This window comes from Lepidochelys kempii, chromosome 6, assembly GCF_965140265.1.
Source record: "Lepidochelys kempii isolate rLepKem1 chromosome 6, rLepKem1.hap2, whole genome shotgun sequence".
In the NCBI taxonomy this organism is placed as follows: Eukaryota; Metazoa; Chordata; order Testudines; family Cheloniidae; genus Lepidochelys; species Lepidochelys kempii.
The window spans coordinates 20937321-20964439 of NC_133261.1; the positions used below are offsets into that span (position 1 = coordinate 20937321).

Below are 27119 nucleotides of genomic sequence, written 5' to 3' on the forward strand. Positions count from 1 at the left end.
AGTTTTGGACATCACAAGTGGACATAATATTCCAGTAGCGATTGCACCAGTGCATCATATCCCCCCTAAATTTCAAGGTCATTGTAAATCAAGTTTTTGAAAAACCAAATCTTCTTCGAGTGCTGTCTCTGTGGGTGCTCCACTTCAGGTGTCGGTGTGTCCCATCTGTGACATTATTGACATGAACTGTGACCGCATAGATCATTGTTGCAAACAGGGTCCTATGGTGGCACCAGGTCTTGTACAGAGCAGGTCAAGTGGGGTGTCTATGGAAAGGTTGTAGTTTGCTGGTTATGATTATGCTGTCTGTGTGTGTGTATTATTTTTGTATTGGAAGTTATGACTATTGGCTATGTACTTGTATCTCAATGTGTTTGATTCCAAGTAGCCTCAGTGAAGCATTTGGTCAGCTTCTTGAGAATGGGCATTTGCTGAAACTAGTCCTATCAAGAAACACTTAACTGACAATGGAGTTTGGGAGATGCCAATCTACATCTGAGCTTTCTTGGGATTGTTCAAACTAACATGTAAACTATGGTGTCGTCCTGCAAAAAGCTGTATCATTCATGGACATGTGACTTGCCTGGTGGCTACAAACTCCATCTTGTTGCTGTGACTTTGCACAGAAGAACAAAGGGGTTTCTGCCCACAAGAGAAAAAATATAAAAAGCCTTGGAAACCCTTCCATTTTGTCTTCAGCTGGCTTAAAAGATGGCCTCTCCACTCCCAAGAGATGCCTGAAAGAAACTGGAACAAAGGACAGTAACTATGGGGGTGTGAGTGATTACTGGACCAAGACTAGGAAGGATTCCAGTCTGTGAAAGAAGCTTATTGGAACATCTCTAAGGGTGAGATTTACCTGTATGCAGTTTCTTAATGTATTAGGCTTAGACTTGCATGTTTTGTTTCGTTTTACTTGGTAACTTACATTGTTCTGTCTGTTATTACTTGGAACCACTTAAATCCTGCTTTTTATACTTAATAAAATCACTTTTTGCTTATTAATTAACCCAGAATGAGTAATTAATACCCGGGGGAGCAAACAGCTGTGCGTATCTCCCTATCAGTGTTTTATAGAGGGCGGACATTTCATGGGTTTACCCTGTATAAGCTTTATACAGAGTAAAATGGATTTATTTGGGGTTTAGGCTCCCAGAAAGACTGAATATTGGGTGCTGGGAAAGTCCCTGTTAACTGAGAAGCCCCTGGGCTAAGTGAATCTTCGTTTCTGTGAACTGCAGAGGGTGTGGCCCAGCCTCTTGGTCTGTGCTGGAGCCAACTGGTGTGTCTAGCTCAGCAAGACGGGAGTGGAGGGAAGCCTTTTCTGGCAGGGGGGTTTGTTCTCAGTGGTATGCCAGCACAACTAGTGACAGTCTTGAGGGAGTTTCTGTGACCCAACCCATCACAGTGGCATAGTTGAGCAGGATCTGTGCACAGCTGATTGCTTTGAGATACTGGTAGTGATTTTAAGTGAGTTTAAGTGTGCTTTCTGGAGAACAAACAAAGTGGTTACTGGTTTGTTATTTTCTGTTTGCTTATTTCGGGTAAGGGAAATAGAGGCAACCTTTTCTGGCAGGGGGGTTTGTTCTCAGTGGTATCCCAGTACATCTAGTAACAGTCTTGAGGGAGTTTCTGTGGTCCAACCCATCACACAGTGAATCTGAGATTTTCAGTAGCAGTGTCTGGTCAGGATGCGCCTGTGCAGTAGCAGTCTCACGGCACCGCTCGCGCACACCCCGACCCCTGCAGTTCATTCTCAGCCATCCTTGCCTTAAGACAGAGTCCGGTAGCAGTGTCACTAAAAGCCTTCAAAAACATTATTCTATCTAACTTAATCTAGTTATTACCCTTATTTATTAGTAATTTGTTACTTTAATTAATATAGTTCTAGTTAGCGTTAGTTAAACTTTGTTAGCCATAAAAAAACTTTTCATTTTCCCATCTCCCTTTTTCAAAAATATGCCTGGCTCCCCAGGATTTAAAAGATGTACTTCATGTAAGGACGCAATACCAATTTCTGATGGCCACTCCTTATATGTCTGATGCTTAGGTGAGTCACACGTACCGCAGAAGTGCGCTCACTGCAACAGTCTCAAAGCGAGAGCAATGAGAGATAGGGATCTTTATCTTAAACTTATTTTAATGGAGAAATCCCTCACTTCTACTTTGGGCCCTGGACAACCCGCAACAAGGGACTCCATGGGTGCATCCTCTATGGATAGACTAGGTGCCGACTCCTCTACAAAATCGAGGGAAAAGGCCATGTCTCCACCAAGCCAAGAACTTTTAAAAAAGAATGGTCCACGGCGAGATCCCTCCCTGCGATGCCGACCTCCTCCAGAATGAGCACCATTGATGCACTGGGCACCTCCAACACCGTCCGCTCCATGACCTCTGCCGGCAGGAGAAAGGAGTCCAGTAGCAGGCACAAAGCAACCTCCTGCTCCACAGCACCAACTACCCCTACAAAGGGCACGGTATCGCAACCTCAACCACCTGTGATGGCTCCCCACCTGGCACCAAGCTCATCAGCACTGAAGAAGGCTACACACAAAGGGTCGGCACCAGGCTTACTTCCACCTAGGGCGGCGGCGCAGAAGGATACAGCACCGCATACAATGGTACCAATCCCCCTTATGCACTCATCATATATGGAAGTGTTCTCTGTTCCCAGATCTCCACTGCTCGGCACTGCCTGCTTGCCAGTGCCGACGGCACTGGACCAACCAGAATCTCCCGATGCTCCACCTTTTTCGAGTGATGAGGAGGACAACATGGAGGAGGCCGTTTTCTCATCTGGACGTTCCTCCCCAGCAGGCACGGAATCTCGTTATAGATCCAGGAAACAGAGCACCAGGGACTTTCCCCAATGGCTCACTAATCCATGGATGTGTCGTCCCATTCCATTTCCCATTAAGTGACCACAATGGGACCCATGCACAGCCTACAGGTCTCAATTTCACAGACCTCCCACTTCCCACAGGAAACCCATACACTCTGTGATGACGTTGGTACCCGAGCCCTCTTAGGGAACAGAGGAGGTGGAGGAAGACAGGGATGAGACCACAGAATATGAAACATCCCTTGATCACAACTCCTCTTCTTCCCCTGACAAGGTAGTTATGCTCCCGCCTCCCACTACTACAGATGACTTCAAACACTTTCAGGAGTTATTGCCATGGGTGGCACAGAGCCAAAATATTCCTCTTGAGGAGGTTCCAGAAATGCAACACCAAATCCTCAAGATCCTACACACTTCATCTACATCAAAAATAGCTTTGCCCATAAATGCCACTCTCATTGAACCTTTAGAAACAGTGTGGCAAACACCTGCCATCATCCCCCCAACCAATAAGCATATGGACAGGAAATACTATGTATCAAATAAAGTCATGGACTTCCTTTTTTCACACACACAGCCTAACTCCTTAGTGGTGGATGCGGTCAACCAGTGGGGCAAATATCCTCAATTCAAATCCACACCACAAGACAAGGATTGGAAGAGACTAGACTTCTTGGGGCAAAAAGTTTACTCTTCTGTGACTCTTCAATTCCACACAGCCAATTACACGCTATTAGTCGCCAACTACAATTGTGATAATTATATAAAACTGAACGATTTCATCCAGGAAATTCCAGAGGAAAAAAGAGACCAATTCCATGCCATTGTCAATGAGGAACAACTTATTGCTAGAACAGCACTCCAGACATCCCTCGACATGGTGGACACAGCAGCATGCATGACGGCGACAGCTATTGTCATGCACAGAACATCCTGGTTGCACTCATAGATTCATAGATATTTGGGTCAAAAGGGACCATTATGATCATCTAGTCTGACCTCCTGCACAACGCAGGCCACAGAATTTCACCCACCACTCCTACAAAAAAAACCTCACACCTATATCTGTGCTATTGAAGTCCTCAAATCGTAGTTTAAAGACTTCAAGGAGCAGAGAATCCTCCAGCAAGTGACCCGTGCCCCATGCTACAGAGGAAGGCAAAAAACCTCCAGGGCCTCTTCCAGTCTGCCCTGGAGGAAAATTCCTTCCCGACCCCAAATATGGCGATCAGCTAAACCCTGAGCATATAGGCAAGATTCATCAGCCAGATACTACAGAAAATTCTTTCCTGGGTAACTCAGATCTCACCCCATCTAATAGCCCATCACAGGCCATTGGGCCTATTTCTGAATATTTAATTACCAAAAACATGTTATCCCACTCATCTAATATCCCAAGGGAACTCCAGACCAAGGTAGAGAACGTTTCCCTCGACAGGGACAAGCTCTTCTCCGCTAAAATGGATGAGGTCCTCCATTCCGTGAAGGCCACACTGAGGACCCTCAGGATCTACACACACCCTAACAGGAGATGCAGATACCAGCCTTACAATCATAACAGAGACAGCGCATCTCAGCGCCAGCAGAGACCATACAACAATCAAAGACAAGGGCACAGACCACAGAGATGTTGCCTTACCCAATCTCAGGCTGCGACGTCTCAAGCACCACCAGACAAGACACAATTTTGAAATGTTGGTCGAGGGTCTAACCGACCTCCCCCGACCATCAGCGCCAATAGAACAAACAATCCAAAACTTTGGTCATTGGCTTCGACCATTTTACCATACGTGGGCCTCTATCACCACGGACCATTGGGTTTTAGAGATCATTCACACGAGTTATACCATCCCCTTTACTTCCATCCCACCTACCCACCCCCTCTTCCCCATTTCTCTTCAGGGACCCTCTCACAAGCATCTTGAGCTTCTTGAGACAAGAAGTAAGAACATAAGAAAGGGTGGAGATGGATGGCAGGAGAGAGATCACTTGACCATTACCTAGATTCATAGATTCATAGATATTTAGGCCAGAAGGGACCATTATGATCATCTAGTCTGACCTCCTGCACAATGCAGGCCACAGAATTTCACCCACCACTCCTAAAAAAGACCTCACACCTATATCTGTGCTATTGAAGTCCTCAAATTGTAGTTTGAAGACCTCAAGGAGCAGAGAATCCTCCAGCAAGTGACCCGTGCCCCATGCTACAGAGGAAGGCGAAAAACCTCCAGGGCCTTCCAATCTGCCCTGGAGGAAAATTCCTTCCCGACCCCAAATATGGCGATCAGCTAAACCCTGAGCATATGGGCAAGATTCATCAGCCAGATACTACAGAAAATTCTTTCCCGGGTAACTTGGATCTTACCCCATCTAAAAACCCATCACAGGCCATTGGGCCTATTTACCATGAATATTTAATTACCAAAACCATGTTATCCCATCATACCATCTCCACCATAAACTTATCGAGTTTAATCTTAAAGCAAGATAGATCTTTTGCCCCCACTACTTCCCTCGGAAGGCTATTCCAAAACTTCACTCCTCTGATGGTTAGAAACCTTCGTCTAATTTCTAATCTAAATTTCCTAGTGGCCAGTTTATATCCATTTGTTCTTGTGTCCACATTGGTACTGAGTTTAAATAATTCCTCTCCCTCTCTGGTATTTATCCCTCTGATATATTTATAGAGAGCAATCATATCTCCCCTCAACCTTCTTTTAGTTAGGCTAAACAAGCCAAGCTCCCTAAGTCTCCTTTCATAAGACAAGTTTTCCATTCCTCGGATCATCCTAGTAGCCCTTCTCTGTACCTGTTCCAGTTTGAATTCATCCTTCTTAAACATGGGAGACCAGAATTACACACAGTATTCCAGGTGAGGTCTCACCAGTGCCTTATATAACGGTACTAAAACCTCCTTATCCCTACTGGAAATACCTCTCTTGATGCATCCCAAGACGACATTAGCTTTTTTCACAGCCATATCACATTGGCAGCTCATAGTCATCCTATGATCAACCAATACTCCAAGGTCCTTTTCCTCCTCCGTTACTTCTAGTTGATGTGTCCCTAGCTTATAACTAAAATTCTTGTTATTAATCCCTAAATGCATGACCTTACACTTCTCACTATTAAATTTCATCCTATTCCTATTACTCCAGTTTACAAGGTCATCCAGATCCTCCTGTAGGGTATCCCTGTCCTTCTCTAAATTAGCAATACCTCCCAGCTTTGTATCATCTGCAAACTTTATTAGCACACTCCCACTTTTTGTGCCCAGGTCAGTAATAAAAAGATTAAATAAGATTGGTCCCAAAACTGATCCTTGAGGAACTCCACTGGTAACCTCCCTCCAACTTGACAGTTCACCTTTCAGTAGGACCCGTTGTAGTCTCCCCTTTAACCAATTCCCTATCCACCTTTCAATTTTCCTATTGATGCCCATCTTATCCAATTTAACTAATAATTCCCCATGTGGCACAGTATCAAACGCCTTACTAAAATCTAAGTAAATTAGATCCACTGCGTTTCCTTTATCTAAAAAATCTGTTACTCTCTCAAAGAAGGAGATCAGGTTGGTTTGGCACGATCTACCTTTTGTAAAACCATGTTGTATTTTGTCCCATTTACCATTGACTTCAATGTCCTTAACTACCTTCTCCTTCAAAATTTTTTCCAAGACCTTGCATACTACAGATGTCAAACTAACAGGCCTATAATTACTTGGATCACTTTTTTTCCCTTTCTTAAAAATAGGAACTATGTTAGCAATTCTCCAATCATACGGTACAACCCCTGAGTTTACAGATTCATTAAAAATTCTTGCTAATGGGCTTGCAATTTCTTGTGCCAATTCTTTTAATATTCTTGGATGAAGATTATCTGGGCCCCCCGATTTAGTCCCATTAAGCTGTTTGAGTTTCGCTTCTACCTCAGATATGGTGATGTCTACCTCCATATCCTCATTCCCATTTAACATGCTACCATTATCCCTAAGATCCTCTTTAGTCTTATTAAAGACTGAGGCAAAGTATTTGTTTAGATATTGGGCCATGCCTAGATTATCCTTGACCTCCACTCCATCCTCAGTTTTTAGCGGTCCCACTTCTTCTTTCTTTGTTTTCTTCCTATTTATATGACTATAGAACCTTTTACTATTGGTTTTAATTCCCTTTGCAAGGTCCAACTCTACTTGACTTTTAGCCTGTCTCACTTTATCCCTACATATTCTGACCTCAATAAGGTAGCTTTCCTTACTGATCCCTCCCTTCTTCCACTCCCTATATGCTTTCTGCTTTTTCTTAATTACCTCTCTAAGATGCTTGCTCATCCAGCTTGGTCTACAACTCCTGCCTATGAATTTTTTCCCCTTTCTTGGGATGCAGGCTTCCGATAGCTTCTGCAGCTTTAATTTAAAATAATCCCAGGCCTCCTCTACCTTTAAACCCATAAATTCTTCAGTCCAATCCACTTCCCTAACTAATTTCCTTAATTTTTGAAAGTCAGCCCTTTTGAAATCAAAAACCCTAGTTGCAGATTTATTTTTGTTAATCCTTCCATTCAGTTTGAACTGAATTAGCTCATGATCACTTGAGCCAAGATTATCCCCTACAACCATTTCCTCTATGAGGTCCTCATTACTCACCAAGACCAAATCTAAAATGGCATCCCCTCTAGTCGGTTCAGCAACTACTTGCTGAAGGAATCCATCAGCTATCGCATCTAGGAAAATCTGAGCCCTATTATTATTACTAGCACTCGTCCTCCAGTCTATATCTGGGAAGTTAAAGTCTCCCATGATCACACAGTTTCCATTAGTATTTACTTTATTAAAAACATTAAAAAGGGCTCTATCCATACCTGTTAGGTTCACTCCCTCTGGGGCACCTGGCATTGGCCACTGTCGGTAGACAGGATACTGGGCTGGATGGACCTTTGGTCTGACCCAGTATGACCATTCTTATGTTCTTAAGTACATCACCTTCTACAACTAGAGGCCGTGGAACAAGTTCCAACACAACACAGAAGGAAGGGATTTTATTCTCATTATTTCCTGACTCTAAAAAAAAACGGAGGTTGGCAACTCATACTAGATCTCAGAAAACTCAACAAATTTGTCTGTACCCACAGATTCAAAATGGTCATACTGAACTCTATCATCCCTGTGCTGGAAGAGGGTGACTGGCTCTAAACTTTGAACCTGCAAGATGCTTATTTTCACATTACCATCCATCACGCTCACAGAGAATTCCTATAATTCACAGTGGGACAAGATCACTTCCAATACAGAATACTGCCATTCAGAGTGTTGACAGCTCCAATTGTGTTTACCAAAATCCTAGCGGTGGTAGCTGCTCATTTGTGCAGACAGGGAATATTGATATTCCCATACTTAGATGATTGCCTGCTAAAAGGCCCTACCCTGACAGAAACATTATGCATTACTAGACAAACCATCCCTCTTTTTCACTCCCTAGTGCTACAAATCAATGAAAAGAAATCTATCCTAACTCCAGTACAATGATTGGACTTCATAGGAGTGCACCTGGACTCAGTGGAGGCTAAAGCATCACTCCAATGCCCGGATTCACAGCAATGATCTCCCTCATATGATCTCCCATGGGTGTCTGCACACACCTGCCTACAACTCTTGGGACATATGGCTGCCACCACTTTCTTTGTAAAACACACCAGACTCTACACGCGCTGCCTTTGAGGATGGCGGAGCTCGGTATATATTCCACGAAAGCACAGCCTAAACAAAAGACTTGCACCGACTCCAGAGGTTCTACATTCACTAGGATAGTGGACAAACCCAATAAATGTTTGCTCAGGCATCCCGTTTCAACAGGATCCATCATCCAGACAAATCACAACAGATGCTTCACTGATCGCATGGGGAGCTCACCTAAACCAACATACAATCCAAGGAAAGTTGTCCCCCACGGAAACACATTTACACATGAACCCTGCTTGAATTATGCATGTTCCACAACATATGCCCTCATTTCCTCCCTCTTATATGAGGCAAAACAATAAGGGTCCTGACGGACAACATTGTGTGTATGTTCTACATAAAGCGACAGGGTGGAATATGTTCCCACTCCTTATGCACAGATGCCTTAAAACTATGGAACTGGTGCATAAAACACATTGCTATTACAGCAGCATACCTCCCGGGTCAACTGAACATGATGGCGGACACATTAAGCAGACAGTTTTCCCAAGAGCACGAATGGGAACTGAATGATGAAATAACACAACACATATTTCACGTATGGGGATCCCCACACATAGAGCTGTTCATGAAATCAGTAAACAAGAAATGCCCAAAGCTTTGCTCACAAGCAGGACTAGGGGCATGATCCCTAGGGGACGTGTTTCTCATCAAATGGAACGCTCCCCTCCTATACACATTCCCACCAATACCTCTAAAATACAAACCGACAGGGCCAAAATAATACTCATAGTACCGACATGGTTCCCTTACCTGACACCCATGGTGATGTGCACATCGTTCACTCTCCCTCCCCTATGGAATCTTCTCTCTCAGGACAATGGTCAAGTCCTCCATCCAGACCCAGAGAAACTTCAGCTGATGGTGTGGCTCCTTCATGGCTCCACTGCGATGAACTAACCTGCTCAGAACATGTAAAACAAGTGTTAATAAACAGCAGGAATCACAACACGCGTACTACTTACCTCCAAAAATGGAAAAGATTCTTCCTATGGTGCCAGAACAAACAAATATCTGCAAGCCAGGCACCACTTCCACTAATCCTGCAATATTTATTATCCCTAAAGAACTCAGGGCTTGCTATGAGTTCACATAGAGTTCATCTTGCCACCATCACAGCCTTCCATCAGCAGGTAGACGGGACTTCGATATTTGCTCACCCGATTACTAAGCAGTTTCTCGCGGGCATACAGAACATGTACCCAGACATCTGAGAACCCACACCAGCATGGGTCTTAAATCTACTCAGAAGTCTAACCATAGCCCCATTTGAACCCTTAGCCACATGGTCATCACTTCACTTATCTATGAAAGTGGCATTCCTGGTCACCATTAGATTGGTGTGAAGAGTCAGTGAAATAGGGGCTCTCATGGCTCACCTGCAATATACAATATTCTTCAAGGATAAAGTGACACTTAGAACGCATCCTTAGTTTATGCCCAAAATATTGTCCTTGTTCCATCTCAACCAACTGATTCACTTACCTACATTTCATCCAAAACCACTCACTAACACTCAAGAGACTGTCCTGTACACATTGGATTAGCATTTTATCTGGCGAGAACGAAGCCCCTCCGGAAATCACCTCGACTTTTTGTGTCAACAACAGAACGATCAGAGGGCTCTGCCATATCTACGCAAAGATTATCTAAATTCATATCTAGCTGTGTCCATATGTGCTATACAACACTGAAGCCCCTCCGGGCATCAGAACCCACTCAACAGGAGCCTCATCTACCTCCATAGCATTCCTACACAATGTGCCCATTCTAGACATCTGATGTCTACGTTTGCCACACCGTTTCTAAAGGTTCCATCAGAGTGTCGGGCCTCTTAACACACATTCACGAACCACGATGCAATTACTTTTGGTTCAAGCTCAGACACAAGACTCAGCCTCACTGTACTAGCCTCAGCAACAAACTGAACTCCTAAGTCCTTTCCATCCTCATGAGGGCAGTGCTCTACATTCACCTGAAGTGGAGCGCCCGCAGGGACAGCACTTGAAGAAGAAGAGACATTTACTCACCATGTGCAGTAACTGAGGTTCTTCGAGATGTGTGAATCCCTGTGAGTGCTCCACTACCGACCCTTCTCCCCTCTATTTCGGAGTACGAGCTAAACACTCCACGGTAGAGAAAGCAACTGAAAGGGTCGGGGCGTGAGCATGCTAGATGAGGCACCAGTGGCACCTCAAGACTGCTACTGCGCATGCGCACCCTGACTAGACACTGCTACTGAAGATCTCCGATCGATGGCACTGGGATGCACCGACACCTGAAGTGGAGCACCCACAGGGACACACATCTCGAAGAACCTCAATTACTGCACAAGCTGAGCAACCTTCTCTTAAACTTTGAACTAAATGGCTATGATTTTTCACAATTGAAATCAAATAGCTACATTTTTCTATAAGTGTGTTGAAGTTAAAGAAAGGAATGAAAGAAAACTATTCTCTTTCTCTAGGTATTCAGACCGCTACTAGATCCAGTTACTGGTGCGAATAATTGTATTTGTTATGACCAATTCAAAGGAATGCTTAATAGTTGTGTACAGTCACAAGCCTTGCCAAATAGCTCCGATGGTAAGTGTTTGAAGAAGTCGCCTACTGTGAGTTTGATTTTTTTAATTTGGTCTTCCATCTACAACTGACAGTATAAATGATTGACTGTCCCTGTATATAGAAGTTTCTCTTTGTGCCTGTGTGTGCATGACTGTTCAGATTTCTAGTTTGTTTTTCTCCTCTAAGTGAATTTTTTGTTAGCACTTATTAAAGTGTGATGGGATTGAGATGAAAGTCTTCTATTTATCCATGCATAAGGCTATGTTTATGTCACAGAGGTCATGGAAGTCACGGAATCCGTGACTTCCAGAGACCTCTATAACATTCTCTGCTTCAGCCCCAGGGGCCCCCTGCACAGTTCCAGTGACAGGTGACAGCCTCCTGTAGGGGCCCTCGTCAGGGTTCCAGCAGTGGGTGACAGCCTCGCGCAGGAGGGTGGGTAGAGGGTGCCTTTGGCAAGTGGCTGAGGGCATCCAGTTTTCTCTTTGGGAAATATGGTCACCCTGCAGCCCACAGCCACCGTTGGTGGAGGGGGGCCCCTCTGTAGCTTCCAGCTGCCACATGCAGAGGAGGAACCCCACAGCACCCAGCCACCATGGTGGTAGGGGAAACCATGGAGCCGCAGCAGCAAAAGTCACAGACAGGTCACAGCTTCCGTGAATTTTTGTTTATTGCCCATGACCTGTCTTAGTTAGGGAGATTATCAGTCTTCAGGTTATTTTAGATCTTGACCTCTCTGCTGAGTCTGCCAGCAGTGAGTGCCACTTGTAATTGGAGATTTGTAATGTGGATGCTTACACATTAGAAATAAAACTGCAATCACAAGCTCATTTGATATAAGCCACTGAACAGCTATTAAATGGGAATTATTTTTTGTCATTACTCACAAGGCCCAAATTTGAACCAGTTACTGAAAGGTAAGAAGTATGATATACCATCACCAATCCTCTGAATTGTTCCCCAGTGTTCTAATTTCTGATTGCAGGCTAGCTTTGTGACCTTTGATCTTGCTATGTGATAATGTGGGCTTTACATCATGGAGGTTGAAAGGAAATTGTTTTTAATTTCTAGGAAGTATTGTTTCTACCCATGTACCTCTTTTTACTTTGATGTCCATAAGGAAGCTGAAGAAGTTTGATAGAGTATGTGTTTGAAAAAATTATCGTAGCTCACTGGTTATTTTGAAAAGATATAAAGTTCAATTAAAGGATAGCTTTCTCCTTGGTCCTTTGAAAAGATATTGCTCAGGTTCAAGTAGGTAGGCATGAGCTCTCGTCTCAGGAGCTCAGTAATGGCCACTTTGCGCCCTGTCCATACACAGTTGTACAAGGGAAGGAGAGGTGGTGGAGATGGGCAAAAGGAGCCTGACACCATTGCATAGAGGCCATGCACAGTTGCACTCCCTGTGTGCAACAGTATTCCTTGCTTACTAGCCAAAGGGGTGAGGGAAGAGACAGGAGTAAAGCCGGATATACAGAGCTGGACAGATATGCAGAAGGGATCATGCTGCATCTTCCTAAGTAGTGATGCCGGGGGTGTGCTCCCTACAGAGGGATTGTGCATCCTTGAAGAATGTTGCCTTTTGGAGCTCCTCCTGCGATTATGCTGCTCTGCATCAGTCGTAGCATGAGCCAGTGCCAAAAAGTCAAAGCTGCCTTTATATGGGTGCCAGACCACAAAGCATGTTCTCCAGTTGGTTCTTCTAATGTATGAGGTATCTCATAGCCATTTGTCATGTGATCAGGTATTAGAATCCCTCCAGTGGCAAGTTGCACATCATTAGCCTTTATTAACATAACATCGCTGAGAAATGTATAATTTTTCCCAGCTGTTTTGAGAAACATCAGGCTGGCTCAATATTGGGGTCTCTTTTCCCAACATTCCTGACAGGAAGTCTGTTATAGGAGAACATTCAATATTTTTACGCAAGCCGGGCTGCACTTTCAGAGTGCTTGTTTTAATTTTTGTCAGTGTCCTACGCAATCCTGTGATGTCCAAATCTTTTTTTCCTCAGACCTATAGTATAAAAGATCTCCTAATGTTTGCCATTGTCCTCATTGTTTGTTAAAAAAAAACCCCTCCATTTTGTGTGACAGAACCTTGCAGTGAGGTCAGCACTTTACCTCAGACTAGTGCTCCTGTCTGTGATGAACTTGTAAGTATGAATTTAGGATGTTATTATTATTTTTCTGAAAGCTTTTGTTCTTTGTTTTTGATCTTACAGGCAAAATATTGTAGAAATTGAAAATGGAAATCACATAAACTGCCAAAGGGTAAAATGTTTTTTCAAATGCAGTCCTACATATTCCACATACAACAGAAAAAAGAGAACATTAGACATCCATTTTTGAAAATCTTGGCTGTAAAGTTAGGCTCCTAAATCCTCATTTAGGGGCTAATCTAAAACCCACTGAAGTCAATGGAAAGACTCTGATTGACTTCAGTGGGTTTTGGATCAGGCTGCTAAGCACCTAAGTAAGTGGCTGATTTTCAGAAGTGCTGAGGACCAGCAGCTGTCATTGAAGAGAATGGGTATTTCTGGGTTGACAGACTCAGGTTAGTGGAGCTTGCACTACTGCATTGAAAGTAGCTGTGTAGATATCATGGTTTGGGCTGGAGCTCAGGCTCTGAAGCCTAAGGAAGAGGGTAGGCTTCAGAGCCTGAGTTCCAACCCAAGCCTCAACTTCAAAGCACTGCCTACACAGTTCTTTTTAGATCACTAGCACAAGCTCCAATCCCCAAGTGTCTCATCCTGGGCTGGGAGACTTGCTTCTGCGGGCAGTCTGCAGGCGACATGGATGTACCCAATGAGGCTTTGCTAAATCAGGGCCCGAAAGAGACACTAGTCTTGCAGATGCCTTTTATTTGATAATGTAATGCACTATAGCTGCCATGCCTGCCCCCAAAGGATTTCCCCAGCCCAGGGGGATCTTGGATGGTGTAGTAGCTTCTATGCTACCCCTTTGCCTCAGGCAGTCACATGGATTGTGGCCAGTCATCCCTGTACAGTCAGAGAATACAAATGTGGCTTGTGGCTACCTTCCCATCCTGAGCTATGCCAAAAACCCCTCAGCTGTCACTTAGCATCTGAGCCTGTATTACGTTGCGTGCATACAAAGGGGCAGAGTTAAGACTGGGGTACAACTATAATACTGGCAATTCCTAGTGTTGGAGTGCTTCACTTTGCAACCCTAACATTCTCTTACTGTGTTTGGGTTTTTTAAATGTAATTTCCTAGATTTATAAAAGACAAACCATAAAAACAAAGAAATTCCAGGTTGGAGAACTTTTTGCTAGACACCCCTAGAACACTGTCATGGACAAGGTGTGCCAGGGTTCCTGGTGAGTGCTTTAGTGTGTGCATTGAATGAATCAGGGGTTTATTCAGAGGTTTGATCATTTTGTAGTGGGTACTACAGTTCTTCCATGTACCAGCTTGACAAATGCTTTATGGTGGATAGTGTTGCCAATGAGCAAAGGTGTGGCAATTCCCATTTGAAGAAGAGTGCCACCAAAGTTTAGTCACTGACCACTGTGACAAATGTCATAGTATGGGAATGCTGCTTAAACTGTTAGGTCCCAGTCATAGAATATCAGGGTTGGAAGGGACCTCAGGAGGTCATCTAGTCCAACCTCCTGCTCAAAGCAGGACCAATCCCCAATTTTTGCTCCAGATCCCTAAATGGCCCCCTCAAGGATTGAGCTCACAACCCTGGGTTTAGCAGGCCAATGCTCAAACCACTGAGCTATCCCTCACCCAGTCCTGAAGTCATTGCTCAGTTGTTAATTAAATTAAATCCCTTGGGTCCATAGGACTCAAGTTGTGTATTTTATGACTAATTCATGTGTTTCACATTAGTTGCTAAAGCAGTTTCTTAGCTTCTCCAGTGCAGTATGGAACTGAGCTGATGATTGCCAGTATAGGAAGGGAGGGAACGTCTTTGTTACTGTAGAATATATCTTTGTGCATTACCCATTGTTATTCTTTAGAAGTATAACCCTTCTGCCCGTCAGAGTTGGCAGCAACAAGGGCCGGATTCAGTATCTAGGGGTTCCGTTTTACTAACACAAGGCAAAACCGGCTTGAGCCCTCACCCAGTGACCTGGGACAATTACATACCACCCCCCTGAGCACCTCTAAGAGATAATACGTCCCCTCTCGCAAGCACGGAGTCTGAGTGTAGCAAAAGCCTTTTAATAAAGGAGGGAAACACCACCAACAGGATTCATAACACAAACCATGAGCAAATGACCCACCCCCAAGGAAGTTTGGCAGAGTCCTTTTCCCCTCAGGGTCTTAAGTCCAGCAACCCAACAGTCACCCCACCCATAGTTTCTGACCTTGGTCAGTGCAGTCCCAGAGTTCAGAGGTTCATCTGCAGAGTTTACCTACCAGCCTGGGTGAAGGTGGAGGGAGGTATGGGAGGGGGGACATCCTACATGCTCCGCTGCTTGGGGTGACGGCCAAGTGCCACACCTCTCCATGGGGTTCTGCTGCAGTCTTCACCGCCAGCTGCACCTCTCCACCAGCTGCCGTGCTATCCGCTCCGCTCGCTGTCCTGCTGTCTGCTCCACTCCGCCAGCCACTCTGCTATACACTCTGCTCGCTGTCCTGCTGTCTGCTCTGCTCCGCCAGCCGCCCTGCTATCTGCTCTGCTCCCCTCCACTAGCCGTCCTGCTAGCCACTCACCAACTTGTCTTCAGGCCCCTCCCCCACTTAACACAGCTCTCAGTGATCTCAGCTCTTAGTAACTTCAGCTCTTCAGTGACTTCAGCTCTCAATGAGTTTAGCTAGTAGTAGGGGAGCCTTAGTGCTGGTGCACCACGAGACCAAAATCGGTCCAATACTTAGACCTAGCTATCAGTGATTTCAGCTCTGCAGCATGTAACAAGACTCCTAATGGAGTCAAAATTAGGTCTGTGATACACGGTGGAGAGAGGAAGGATCAAAGTGGTGTTTAGGGCCCACACTGCCACGTACACATACCTGTCCCCAACCTCTCTCAATTCACTGGTTTTGGAACCCATGTCTCTTGCCTAGCGAGTGCTGCTTGGTTGACGAGTCCCTCCATCATAAAATGCCAAGTACAGTTTTACGGTCCTTGATTCACATAACCAGGATAACAATGCTTTATTACTCCTGCCCCAATAACAAAGAGACTTGGGATCCCACAGAAGCCAAAGTGACCATTTGGGCAGGCAGTCCATTGTCTTAGGCAGGGTGGGTGTGCTCATGCAAACAAGATCAGCCCCTGAAGTCCTTTTCCACAGCTCACCACCAGATGTCAGGGTAGAGCTCACTCTGACTCTGCTTACATCAGTATTTTCATTTGAATATTAAATGAAAATCATTCAGCCTAAGCTGTGACAGTTAGAACTAGCTATTTTCCAAATTAGGTTTGAATACAGTTTTTGCTTTAAAATGCATTGTTTATGCAGCTATAAATTTTCATCTCCTGTCCTATTGGCACTGCAATTTAAAGTAGCATTTAAAGTATTCTTTTTAAGATGTGAAACTATTTATTTTTTTCAGGCGGAAGTAAGAGAGGCAATTGTTAGTAATATGGCTAATAACCAAAAGGAAGCAGTTTTTCAGAATTCAAAGGCAGGAGAAACCAGCTGCAAGTTACTGACTACACAAAACGTAATGGAGGACCCCAGCTGTTCACACAGAAAAGATTCCAATCCAGTGGTAATTTCTGCCTGAAACTGACAGGAACAGTACACATTGAAGGAAATTATGTTTGTTTGTTTGCTTATTTATTTGCATTAGAGTAGTCTAGAAGTCCCAATCAGGGCACCCCTATGTGGGTGCTACACAGACAAGTAATGAGAAGGCAGTCCCTGTTCCACAGAACTAATGATCCAGGAGCCTATATTTAATTATACTATATTTTGTCTGTATTTACGATATAACATTAGAAACAAAGCAAGCTGTGGCGTTGGCTACATCCAAAAAGAGATGCTTGCTCTATAGTTATAGTTGAGTGAACAAAATGAAACACCATTGCAGAGCCATATTTCTGTCTTGCGGGACAAATCCTAAACACAGCACTAGTAATTGGAATGTGTCTTGGGAAGTTCCATGGTTGGGGAGTCTAGAAAGCTATGAATCCTTCCCGCCTGAGATGAGGAGCAGCAGCATAGCCATTCAACGGCATTCTGCAATCAGACAGATAGGTATTCTTATGAAAACCTTTGTATCTATCTGCCTAGAACAGGGGTTGGCAACCTGCGGCACGCGTGCCAAAGGCGGCACACGAGCCAATTTTTACTGGCATGCTGCTGCTAGCTGGGGTCCCGGCCGCCGTCCCCACTCAGCCCGCTGCCAGCCTGGGTGAATGGAACCCCAGGCTGGCAGCGGGCTGAGCGGGGCCAGCGGACGGAACCCCAGACTGGCGGCGGGCTAAGCCGCTCAGGCCGCCGCTGGTCTGGGGTTCTGTCCGCTGGTGCAGTGTATTAAGTTTCTCCCCATAGGAATGTGCTACTTTTGAAGCACCAGGACTGGCAGCCATAAGTATTACACCATAAGTAGCACATTCCTACAGGGAGAAATTTAATACACTACACCAGGGTAGGGAAGGCTGTGCCTCTCCAAACAGTGCGCCCCCATCCGCCTCCTCCCACTTCCCGCCCCCTGACTGCCCCCCCATAACCTCTGACCCATCCAACCCCCTGTATTCCTTGTCCCCTGACCACCCCCTCTCGGGACCCTCTGCCCCCCTCAGAACCCTCCACGCATCCAACCCCCCCGCTTCTTGTCTCCTGACCGCCCCCTCCCAGGACCCCCCACCCCTATCTGTCCCCTCTGGGACCCCACCCCCCGATCCAAGCCCCCATGCTCCCTGTGCCCTGACCCCTATCCACACCCATAACCCATGACAGGCTCCCCGGGACTCCCATGCCTATCCAACCACCCCTGTTTCCTGTCCCCTTACCATGCCACTCAGAGCATCAGGACTGGCAGCCATAAACCGTAAGTAGCACATTCCTATGGAAAGCAATTTAATACACTACATCTGGCCCTGCTCAGCCCGCTGATGGTCTGAAGTTCTCAAAATATGTTCTTTCACCCCTTATCAAAAATTACACTACAGTTAGCTTAAAAACTTTAAAACTCTGTTTGTATATTACAGTAATCGTTAAAAAATGTATAATGTTAATAAATACATAGGTTTGATGAAACAAAGTAGTTGTACTTATGTGCCTGTGCTTAATTTGTGTTTTCGATGATTTACCTTCTAAAAAAATCTCGCAGGTCTCGCACCCCCAGAAAGGGCATCTCGCACCCCCGGTTAAAAACCACTGCACTAAACTGATAAGATCTGCATTTTAATTTAATTTTAAATGAAGCTTCTTAGACATTTTAAAAACCTTGTTTACTTGACATACAACAATAGTTAGTTACATAATATAGACTTAGAGAGAGAGACCTTCTAAAAACATTAAAATGTATTACTGGCACGCGAAACCTTAAATTAGAGTGAATAAATGAAGACTCCGCACACCACTTCTGAAAGGTTTCCAACCCCTGGCCTAGAATGACTATCTCTTAGATGAAAACTAATAATTTATGATGTATTTCAGGTGATCTGCCAGTTGAAAGGAGGTACTCAAATACTCTGTATAAACAATTCTGGCACAAGAGAACTAAAAACAGTTCATCTGGTTCCCCAGTATCAAAACCAACATAATTATCTTCAGTCAGGTACAAAGAAAATGAAAATTTTAAATAATGTGTCAGATATTATGCCACAAATAATTAACATGTAACTATGTGTTTGTGTTTCTAAGCAACAGTGGTGCTGAGATGAGCCAGGACTAATGTGGCTACCACCAATTATTATTAATTATTATTTTACAATGTCTGCTAGGTACTTCACAAAAAGACCACAAGATTGCTACAAGAGATGTGCTGAAATTAGTGAATTGGTATATGATGTTAATAAACAGATTACATTCAGTAGGAAGCAGTTTGCTCCAAGCCATATGCATTCTCAAGGATGACACCAACTTGCATTTACAGAAGCTTGCCACCAAATGTTACTCTTTCTGCAAAAATAAAAAGCAGATGAAGGGGCACTGATTTAGCATTAAGAGCTATCTTACCATTGTCTCCTTCCATGTTGTTTTTATTATTATGTGTTGTTTGTATTCCAGTAGTGCCAATGGGCACCAGTCTGAGATCAGGGTCTCATTATGTTAGGCACTGTAAAAACATGACTAACAGGCTCAATTTCACAAGATGCAGAGCATTTCCAACCCTGATTGACTTCAGTAGATTCTGCACATGCCCAACACATTTTATATAGTGTAAGAAAAAAACAAGGCCTTACCAAGGATAAATTTGAAAGATCCAAAATGAGGAAAATATTTATATTAAAATTCCAAATTCTATTACAGTCACAGTATCTCCAGAGGAGAGGAGGGTGAAACCATATCAGAGAACAACCATATGTCTTTATCTCCCATTTGACCAGACTTCCTTCCATTTTACTCACCTTCATAGTATGGAACAGAGGGCAATGGGAGGCCCAGTATTAGAAGAACCAGAAATTAAGTCCACTAAAGTCCCAGGCTGATGGACTCCAGAAATTTCCAATTTGAGCTTTTTTCTGAGCTCGATTTTTTCTTACAACATCTGCAAGAAGGCATCTGTAAATTAATTTCAGAAAGCAAGATTCATCTTGCCAATCTCATAGAGCCTAATATTCCTTTTTTTTTCAAACTGGTGTGGAAGATTAATATGAATTAAAGTGAGTGGGACTGTTCACGGACTTCAAGTTAAGCATGTGCTTGAGTGCATTGCTGAATTAGGACCTATGTAAAGAAACTCTCTCTAGGGCTATGGCCTCCTCCTTATTTTTCTAGCAGTAATTTTTGTTCATAGGCAAATACTTCTGCTCCAAGTGCATTCTTTTGACTTTGAAAGTTGTAAAATAAGAATCCAAAATAAATGCAATGGAAGTTTCTGTCAGTTACTTATTTGTAAAGGTATTTTAGGCTATAAAATTTGCATTTGGAGTATTTTTAAACATATTCTGATGCATTTAATGTCAAAGAGTAAAGGCCTCCAATGGTCAACTTACTTGTTGACAAAATGGTGATGGCCTTTGGTGGCTGTGTGCAATTGTTTAGCATTAATTCCAAAATGCAACCCTTTTGCAAAGTTAAAAGAAATGTTTCTGGAGAGCTATCTTCTGGGCCCTCCATTAACAATATTTATTGTAGGGGAAGCATGGGTTTGGTTCCAAGCTAATCTGTGAAAAAGAGGTGGAGGTGGAAGATAAACTTAGGAAATGTCTTTTTCTTTAATAAAAGAAAGGTTTAAAGATGCTAAATGGCACACCTGTTCCCACAAGTGTAGGCTTTGATCCTGAAAACACTTGCGCGTGTGCTTAACTTTATGACCTATGAGCAATCCAATTAACTTCATATAAACTTTTTCTTATCAGATGTGCCTAACCCTATGACAACTCTGCTGGGACAATTGTTACCAATTCCAGGTAAAGTGGATCTCAATGAACAACAGGTGAGGAAGCCTTTAAAAAAAAAAAAAAAGAAGAAGAAGAAAAAAGTAAATATACTGTCATTCCTTCGCTTAAAGCTTCTCATTTATTCATAAAATGGGATATTTATTTGACTTAGGGAAGTAACCAATACATTGTAAATTATGTAAAGATCCTTTAAATCAGAATTTCTAGCTGCTATGTACATGTTATTGTATAACGCTTGGCTAGGTCTGCATCCAGTGTACAATAATGTTAGATATATAGAGGCCTGTGATTTCAATATCATTTTTGGAAGACTGAAGGTGGTCCCAGTATTAAGAACATACCTTTTAGAAAGAATGTAATTATTACAGTATCAAGATCTTAAATTTGGTGTTCATATATGAGCTAAAAGAAAAGGAGTACTTGTGGCACCTTAGAGACTAACCAATTTATTAGAGCATAAGCTTTCGTGAGCTACAGCTCACTTCATCAGATGCATATCGTGGAAACTGCAGCAGACTTTATATATACACAGAGAATATGAACCAATACCTCCTCCCACCCCACTGTCCTGCTGGTAATAGCTTATCTAAAGTGATCATCAGGTGGGCCATTTCCAGCACAAATCCATATATGAGCTGTTATGATTGGAAACTGTTTCAGGGTTTGTCTACACAGTGCCACAATCTGGACTATGGGTGTGTGATTTGTAGAGCTTTTTGAAGTGTTCCACTCTAACTGCCCTGTGACGACCCTTCTGGCTTGCATGATCTAAAAATTATCTACTCTGAGTTAACATAGTCCTGTCTGAAACAGGACTACATCAATGCGAACTAGGTACCTTTTAGTTCATGTCAGCAGAGTTTACACAGGGTAGTCAGAGATCAACAGTTTAGTGTGCTCTACAAATCACACACCTGTAGTCCAGACTGTGTCACCATACAGACAAGGAGTTAGAGACTTGTTTCTGTTTGTAAATGAAATCACAACTTCCTGATTTTTGCCTGGAAAGGAGGAAACACTTCATCCAGAAGCTTTGAAAAGAGAACATGAGCTAAGCATAGTAGTCTGAAAAGTCACACTTGTGAGGTGCCAATTATCCTTCAACTCCCATTCAAACCTGTCAGAGTTGAAGGTGGTCAGCACCTTGGGGGATTGAGCAAAGAACTGGAAGAAATTCCCACCATATATAAAATATGAAATGGTTTTGGAATTAAAATTCACTTTTGCCTTCTGTGTGCATGTGTGAGTGTTTGTTTAAAATGTCAAAATTTGAAGTGGAGCAATCACAACCCAATGCATAATACATATGCTGGGCATTAATTTTTTCTGCCATCATAAGCACTCTGGCAAGCATCCTCTGTTGTACTTCAGTAGGATTTCCCTCTTCTCTACCCACCCGGGTTTAAGACTTGAAATGTTCATTGTTATTAATCTTTATAAGTATTCAGGTTGTTGTCCTTGTTATTTATTTATTATCACTGGGGTAGTTGTTAGAACCGTGTGTTAGTTTAAATAAAACAATGGTACAGAAGTCTGATAAGAAGATAGAAAGCCCTGGATTTCTGGCCTGTCAGTACAAATAGAGTTCAAATCAATAGTGACTGGGAGTTATTACCTGATGACATGTGATTTGAATTATATTAATTTGCATGAAATGTGTCAGATGAATTTGTGGCTCAGTCGAATTCCTAGTGGATAAGTGTCTATATCAAAGAAGAGAGAAGAGAAACCCCAAGCGCTGAATGGAGTAAGGCGCCTGAAGTTTTCTCTTATCCCTAAAGATGGTGTCTGCAGGTCAGGGGTGAAACACACTGGAAATGTGGTGTAAAGAAATTTTCAGTTTTGTTTGCCATATCTTTCTGTATCCTCTACTTCTACATTCCTTCCCATCCTCTTCTTCCCAACGGTCCCCTGTTTTCTCCTTCTATCTGTATAACCTCCCAACAGAGCCCCAGCCTTTCTTTCTCTGATCCTCTCCAAAAAAGGTCCTAATGGTTGTTCTCTCTTTAAATTTCACATGCTCTGGGGCCAGTCAAAGGGTTTATTACATTTAAACTCAATGGAAAACATCAGTGGCAGTGGCCAGTGGCTACTGACTGCCGGAATTAAAAAGAGATTGGACCCAGACTAGACAGCAGCATGAAAATATTGTGCCAGTGCTGAACAGCAAAAATTAAACTTACTGCTAGTTCTCTGTAATAATGAAGACAAGGGTCCTGGCATATTGAACCTTTCTAAAGAATGTGACTACATATTTTCCCAAGATCTGTGCCTCCGTTAGTTTTATTAGTAACTTCTACCTGATTAAACCAGTCCACTGTTCTCTGTCTCATTCTCATAGTAACAGAAATGATTTGTCTTTATTAAAACTTAGCACAAACAGAATTTTTGCTTATTATTTTGAACAGCTTGAGAATGGATCCTTACAATCAGTAGCTAGCAGTGTCACATTCCAATCGGAAGGAAATCTTCAAGGGCCAACAAAAATGACTTTAGTTGGGTAAGAAACACAAAACCTTTAATTTGCTACTAATTTCAGTGTCAAGTTATTTTGTACAATTGTAATATTTCTTCTCGTTTTGGAGAGTTCACTTCAAGCACTGATACTGTTGTTCTTAATATGTCTTTTCCTCTCTCTCCCAATAAAGAAAGCATTTCTGTTACAATAATGCTGTTTGTCTGTAAATATGTAAATTGTTAGATTCAAGATAATGCTCAAAAATATGTAACATAGTTCCTGAGTTTTGTAGGACCAATAAAAGTTGTTGTTGCAGTGACAGTTGGACACAACAGAGAAGGAGATTGACACAGAGGGAACTAATAGAAACACAGCAGATTGCTGTGGTGGTAACTTTATTGTTCTTCAGCAAAACTGAAACTAACAGGAAAGCAAAGCTTTGCACTGGGGAGGGAGGAGTGCTCCAACATTTAAAGGGACAGGACATCACATTTCCCCACCCTATTTTAAAAAACTTCCCTAATGTATGTACATTATCATTTATGTGGTTAACATGAAACACCTTAAAGACTTAACAGTGAGCTTCACTGACCTGTTGCTCATCTGTCCAACTTCCTTTTCAAAAATTTTGGAGTTTCTGCCCAGTGTTTCTTGATTTCAAGATGCTTTTCTTATCACCTTGATCTTAACCCAATTCACCTTGAGCTTCTCAGTTCAAGATCTGGCAGAGAATGGTGGATACTTTCCTTCAATCACATACAAGGGTAAAACAACTGATTGTCCATGAAGGTGAACTTTCACCTGGAGTATCCCTTTGGGGACTAACTTTTCTCCAGTATAAGTCTTCAAAACCATGAAGGTGTCTTCCAGAGCAGGGGTTCTCAGCCTTTTTCTTTCTGAGGCCCCCCTACATGCTATAAAATCTCCATGGCGCACCTGTGCTATAACAGTTGTTTTTCTGCATATCCAGTAGATTAAAAGCTAGGTCTGGCATTAGGGTGTAGCAAGCAGGGCAATTTCCCGGAGCCCCACACCACAGGGGGCCCTGCAAAGGTAAATTACTTGGGCTTCGGCTTCAATCTGGGTAGTGGGGCTCAGGCTTATGCTTCAGCCGCAGACCCCAGTGAGTCTAACACCAGCCCTGCTCTCTGGTTAATTTTGGCAGACCGCCTGAAACCTGCTCATGACCCCCCAGGGGGCCCCGGACCTCTGGTTGAGAACCACTGTTCCAGAGGAACTTGTGACAACATCTGGTGATAGGTAGATGCAGAACTCAGTGAGATGGCAGCTCCAGTATCAAGCTGCATTCTTGTAGGAACTCCCTCGATCAAGAATGTGACCAAGATAGCATCTTTTACTCCAGCTTCTGATAACAGATGTAGTGCTAGGTCTTGATCAGTGTCACAAGAACTCTTGTCTTTTTCCATATGATGAATTCCCAACTTCCATCCTTTCTTAGGTTCAGTCTCGATAGGTGTCTTCTTAGATGTATGGCTACTCTGTGTTGCTGGTCATTGAACTGTGTGACAGGTCACAGCAATGTGTCCTTTCTTTTTGCACTTCCTGAAGATAAGTTGGCATGCCCAGCATTCCTTCTCAGCACATGTGGTTTATGCATAACAGCCACACAGAAGTTCCTTAAGTTCCTGTGGTCCTTTGTCTCGCCAGTGCAGGAGGGGAACTTCTTGATTCACATTAAATTTCAGCAAATCCTTCTCTGCAGTCTCCATGACAATTGCTATCTCAACAGCCTTTTTGCATGTGAAAGGGCTGATACAGTCAGTAACTTTTTCCAGATCTGGTCATTGCATAATCCAGAGACAGATTGGTCATGTGGGCGTCACTTAATATTTGTTGGAACTGACAGTGTTCTGACAACATTCTGAGAGCAGCAATAAATTGTACTTCTGACTCTCCACTTCTCTGATGTAACTGATGGAACCAATATTATTCTGCTTCATCAGTGGGGTAGGAAAAAATATTCCTGCATTGTTGCAGGAATTGTGGCAGACGTGGCAGTTCAGGGCATGGTTGGAGACAGTAGGTCACACAGCAGTCCATATGCCTTTGAACCCATCATTGTCAGCAAGATTGAAACTCTTTGTATGTCTGAAATGGAGTTGCAAGCAAGAAATTGCTCAAAACGTTCAAGGTACGCTACCCATGATTTCTGGTCTTCATCAAACTCACCAACATTTCCCACAAAAGTTGCCATTTCTCTGCTCTCCTGTTGGACTTCACATTTCCTGAAGGTCTTCTTTCCCACAGTGAAACTTTTTTTTCCTTTTTACTGTGCACTGGCTGCACTTAGTCTGCCTCTTCTGGCTCTGTCTACACTGCAGAATGCAGAATTCTTCCTGTGGTTGTACTTGGGCTCCCTCTCTGCTTGCTTCTGCCTCACTGCTTTGTTTTCACAACTCCAGCAGTAATTGCAGAACCCTTTATCTTTTGTTCAGTTTTATTTGCCTACTTCTCCCTCTCTAGCTAGTTGGCTCTCACAGTCCCAGCAGCAAAAAGCAGCAGATTGTCACCTTGTGCCTCTGAGTCTAGATGAACTTTTTTCCTTTTGATGATGATGTTGATGATAATGATTGTCTTCTTCAGGCAAAGGGAGCACTAGACACTCATGGGATAAAAATTCCTCATCACTAATATGTTCTATTAGAACCCAGCACAGAAGGAGATAGACACAATGGGAGCTGATAAAAGCACAGCTGACTGATGTGATGGTAGCTTTATTGTTCAGTAGGAAAACTGAAACTAACACAAAAGTGAGGCTTTGCACTGGGGGGGGGGGGTATGCTCAAACATTTAAAGGGCCAGGACATCACAGTTGCACCCTGCAAATGGTGGCTTCCTCTGTCCAGCTCTACTTAGAGCACTTAATTTCAACAACTGTTAGTCATACTCTCCAATGCTGTATTGGTCCCATTGATTCCCAACATTCTGTTCGCTTTTTTGACTGCTGCTACACATTGAGCGGATGTTTTGAGAGAACTATCCACAAAGACTCCAAGATCTCTTTTTTGAGTGGTAATAGCTAATTTAGAATTTATCATTTTGCATGTATAGTTGGGCTTATGTTTTCTAATGTGGATTACTTTGCATTCATAACATTAAATTTCATCTGCCATTTTGATGTCCAGTCATCCAGTTTTATGATATCCCTTTGTAACTCTTCTCAGTCTGCTTTGGACTTAAGTATCTTGAGTAATTTTGTATCATCTGCAAATTTTGCCACCTCACTGTACACCACTTTTTCCAGATCATTTATGAATATGTTTGAACAGCACTGGATCCAGTACAGATCCCTTGATGACCACTATTTACCTTTCTCCATTCTTAAAACTGACCATTAATTCCTACCCTTTGTTTCCCGTCTTTTAACCAGTTACTGATCCATGAGAGGACATTCCCTCTTATCCCATAATGGCTTACTTTACTTAAGAGCCTTTGGTGAGGGACCTTGTCAAAGGCTTTCTGAAAGTCCAAGTACGCTATATCCACTGGAGAACCCTTGTTCATATAGTTGTTGACCCCTTCAAAGAATTCTAATAGATTGGTGAGGCATGATTTTCCTTGACAAAAACCATGAAACAAACCTTGTTTTAGTTTTGGATTTTTTGGATCAGTCCATATATCTTCTCCCTTCTGCACTCCAAACTCTTTGCAAAACTCTCTGTAGTGCTGCAGATTTATCCCGTACTCTAACTCTTCAGTAAAACCCCAGCTGAAAACTTCAAATAAAAAGCAGATTCTCCTCTCTCCCCATCACCTTTCCATAGGCCCAGTCACATCTGAGGTCCTTTCCTTTCTTTCAGCTCTGAAATATTTCAAGAATTTGACATTCCCTTATTTCATGCTACATCAAAAAAAAATTGAGAAAACCTACATAATATGCTTTAAAAAAAATCTGTGTTTATCCGACATCTCCTAAACCGTCCGATTTGCCTGCTGTATGTTCCGGCAGACTCCATAGTTGATGTGATGTTACAAGCATGCGCATGCTAGGCATCACTTG

The 27119-nt window shown here is 43.1% G+C and overlaps 1 protein-coding gene across 9 annotated transcripts in view; it reads left to right on the plus strand.

The window, feature by feature from the left end:
- TESMIN (testis expressed metallothionein like protein) overlaps positions 1-27119 on the plus strand; it is a 42581-nt gene that overhangs the window by 6566 nt on the left and 8896 nt on the right. For 8 of the 9 annotated variants that reach the window (XM_073347055.1, XM_073347052.1, XM_073347051.1 and 5 more), the window contains 6 exons: positions 11047-11164; positions 13240-13298; positions 16677-16835; positions 18731-18851; positions 20599-20675; positions 23049-23140. In XM_073347055.1, coding sequence (XP_073203156.1) covers positions 11047-11164; positions 13240-13298; positions 16677-16835; positions 18731-18851; positions 20599-20675; positions 23049-23140 — 626 coding nt within the window. The remainder of the gene's footprint in view (positions 1-11046; positions 11165-13239; positions 13299-16676; positions 16836-18730; positions 18852-20598; positions 20676-23048; positions 23141-27119) is intronic. The other variant, XM_073347056.1, reaches the window with a different exon arrangement.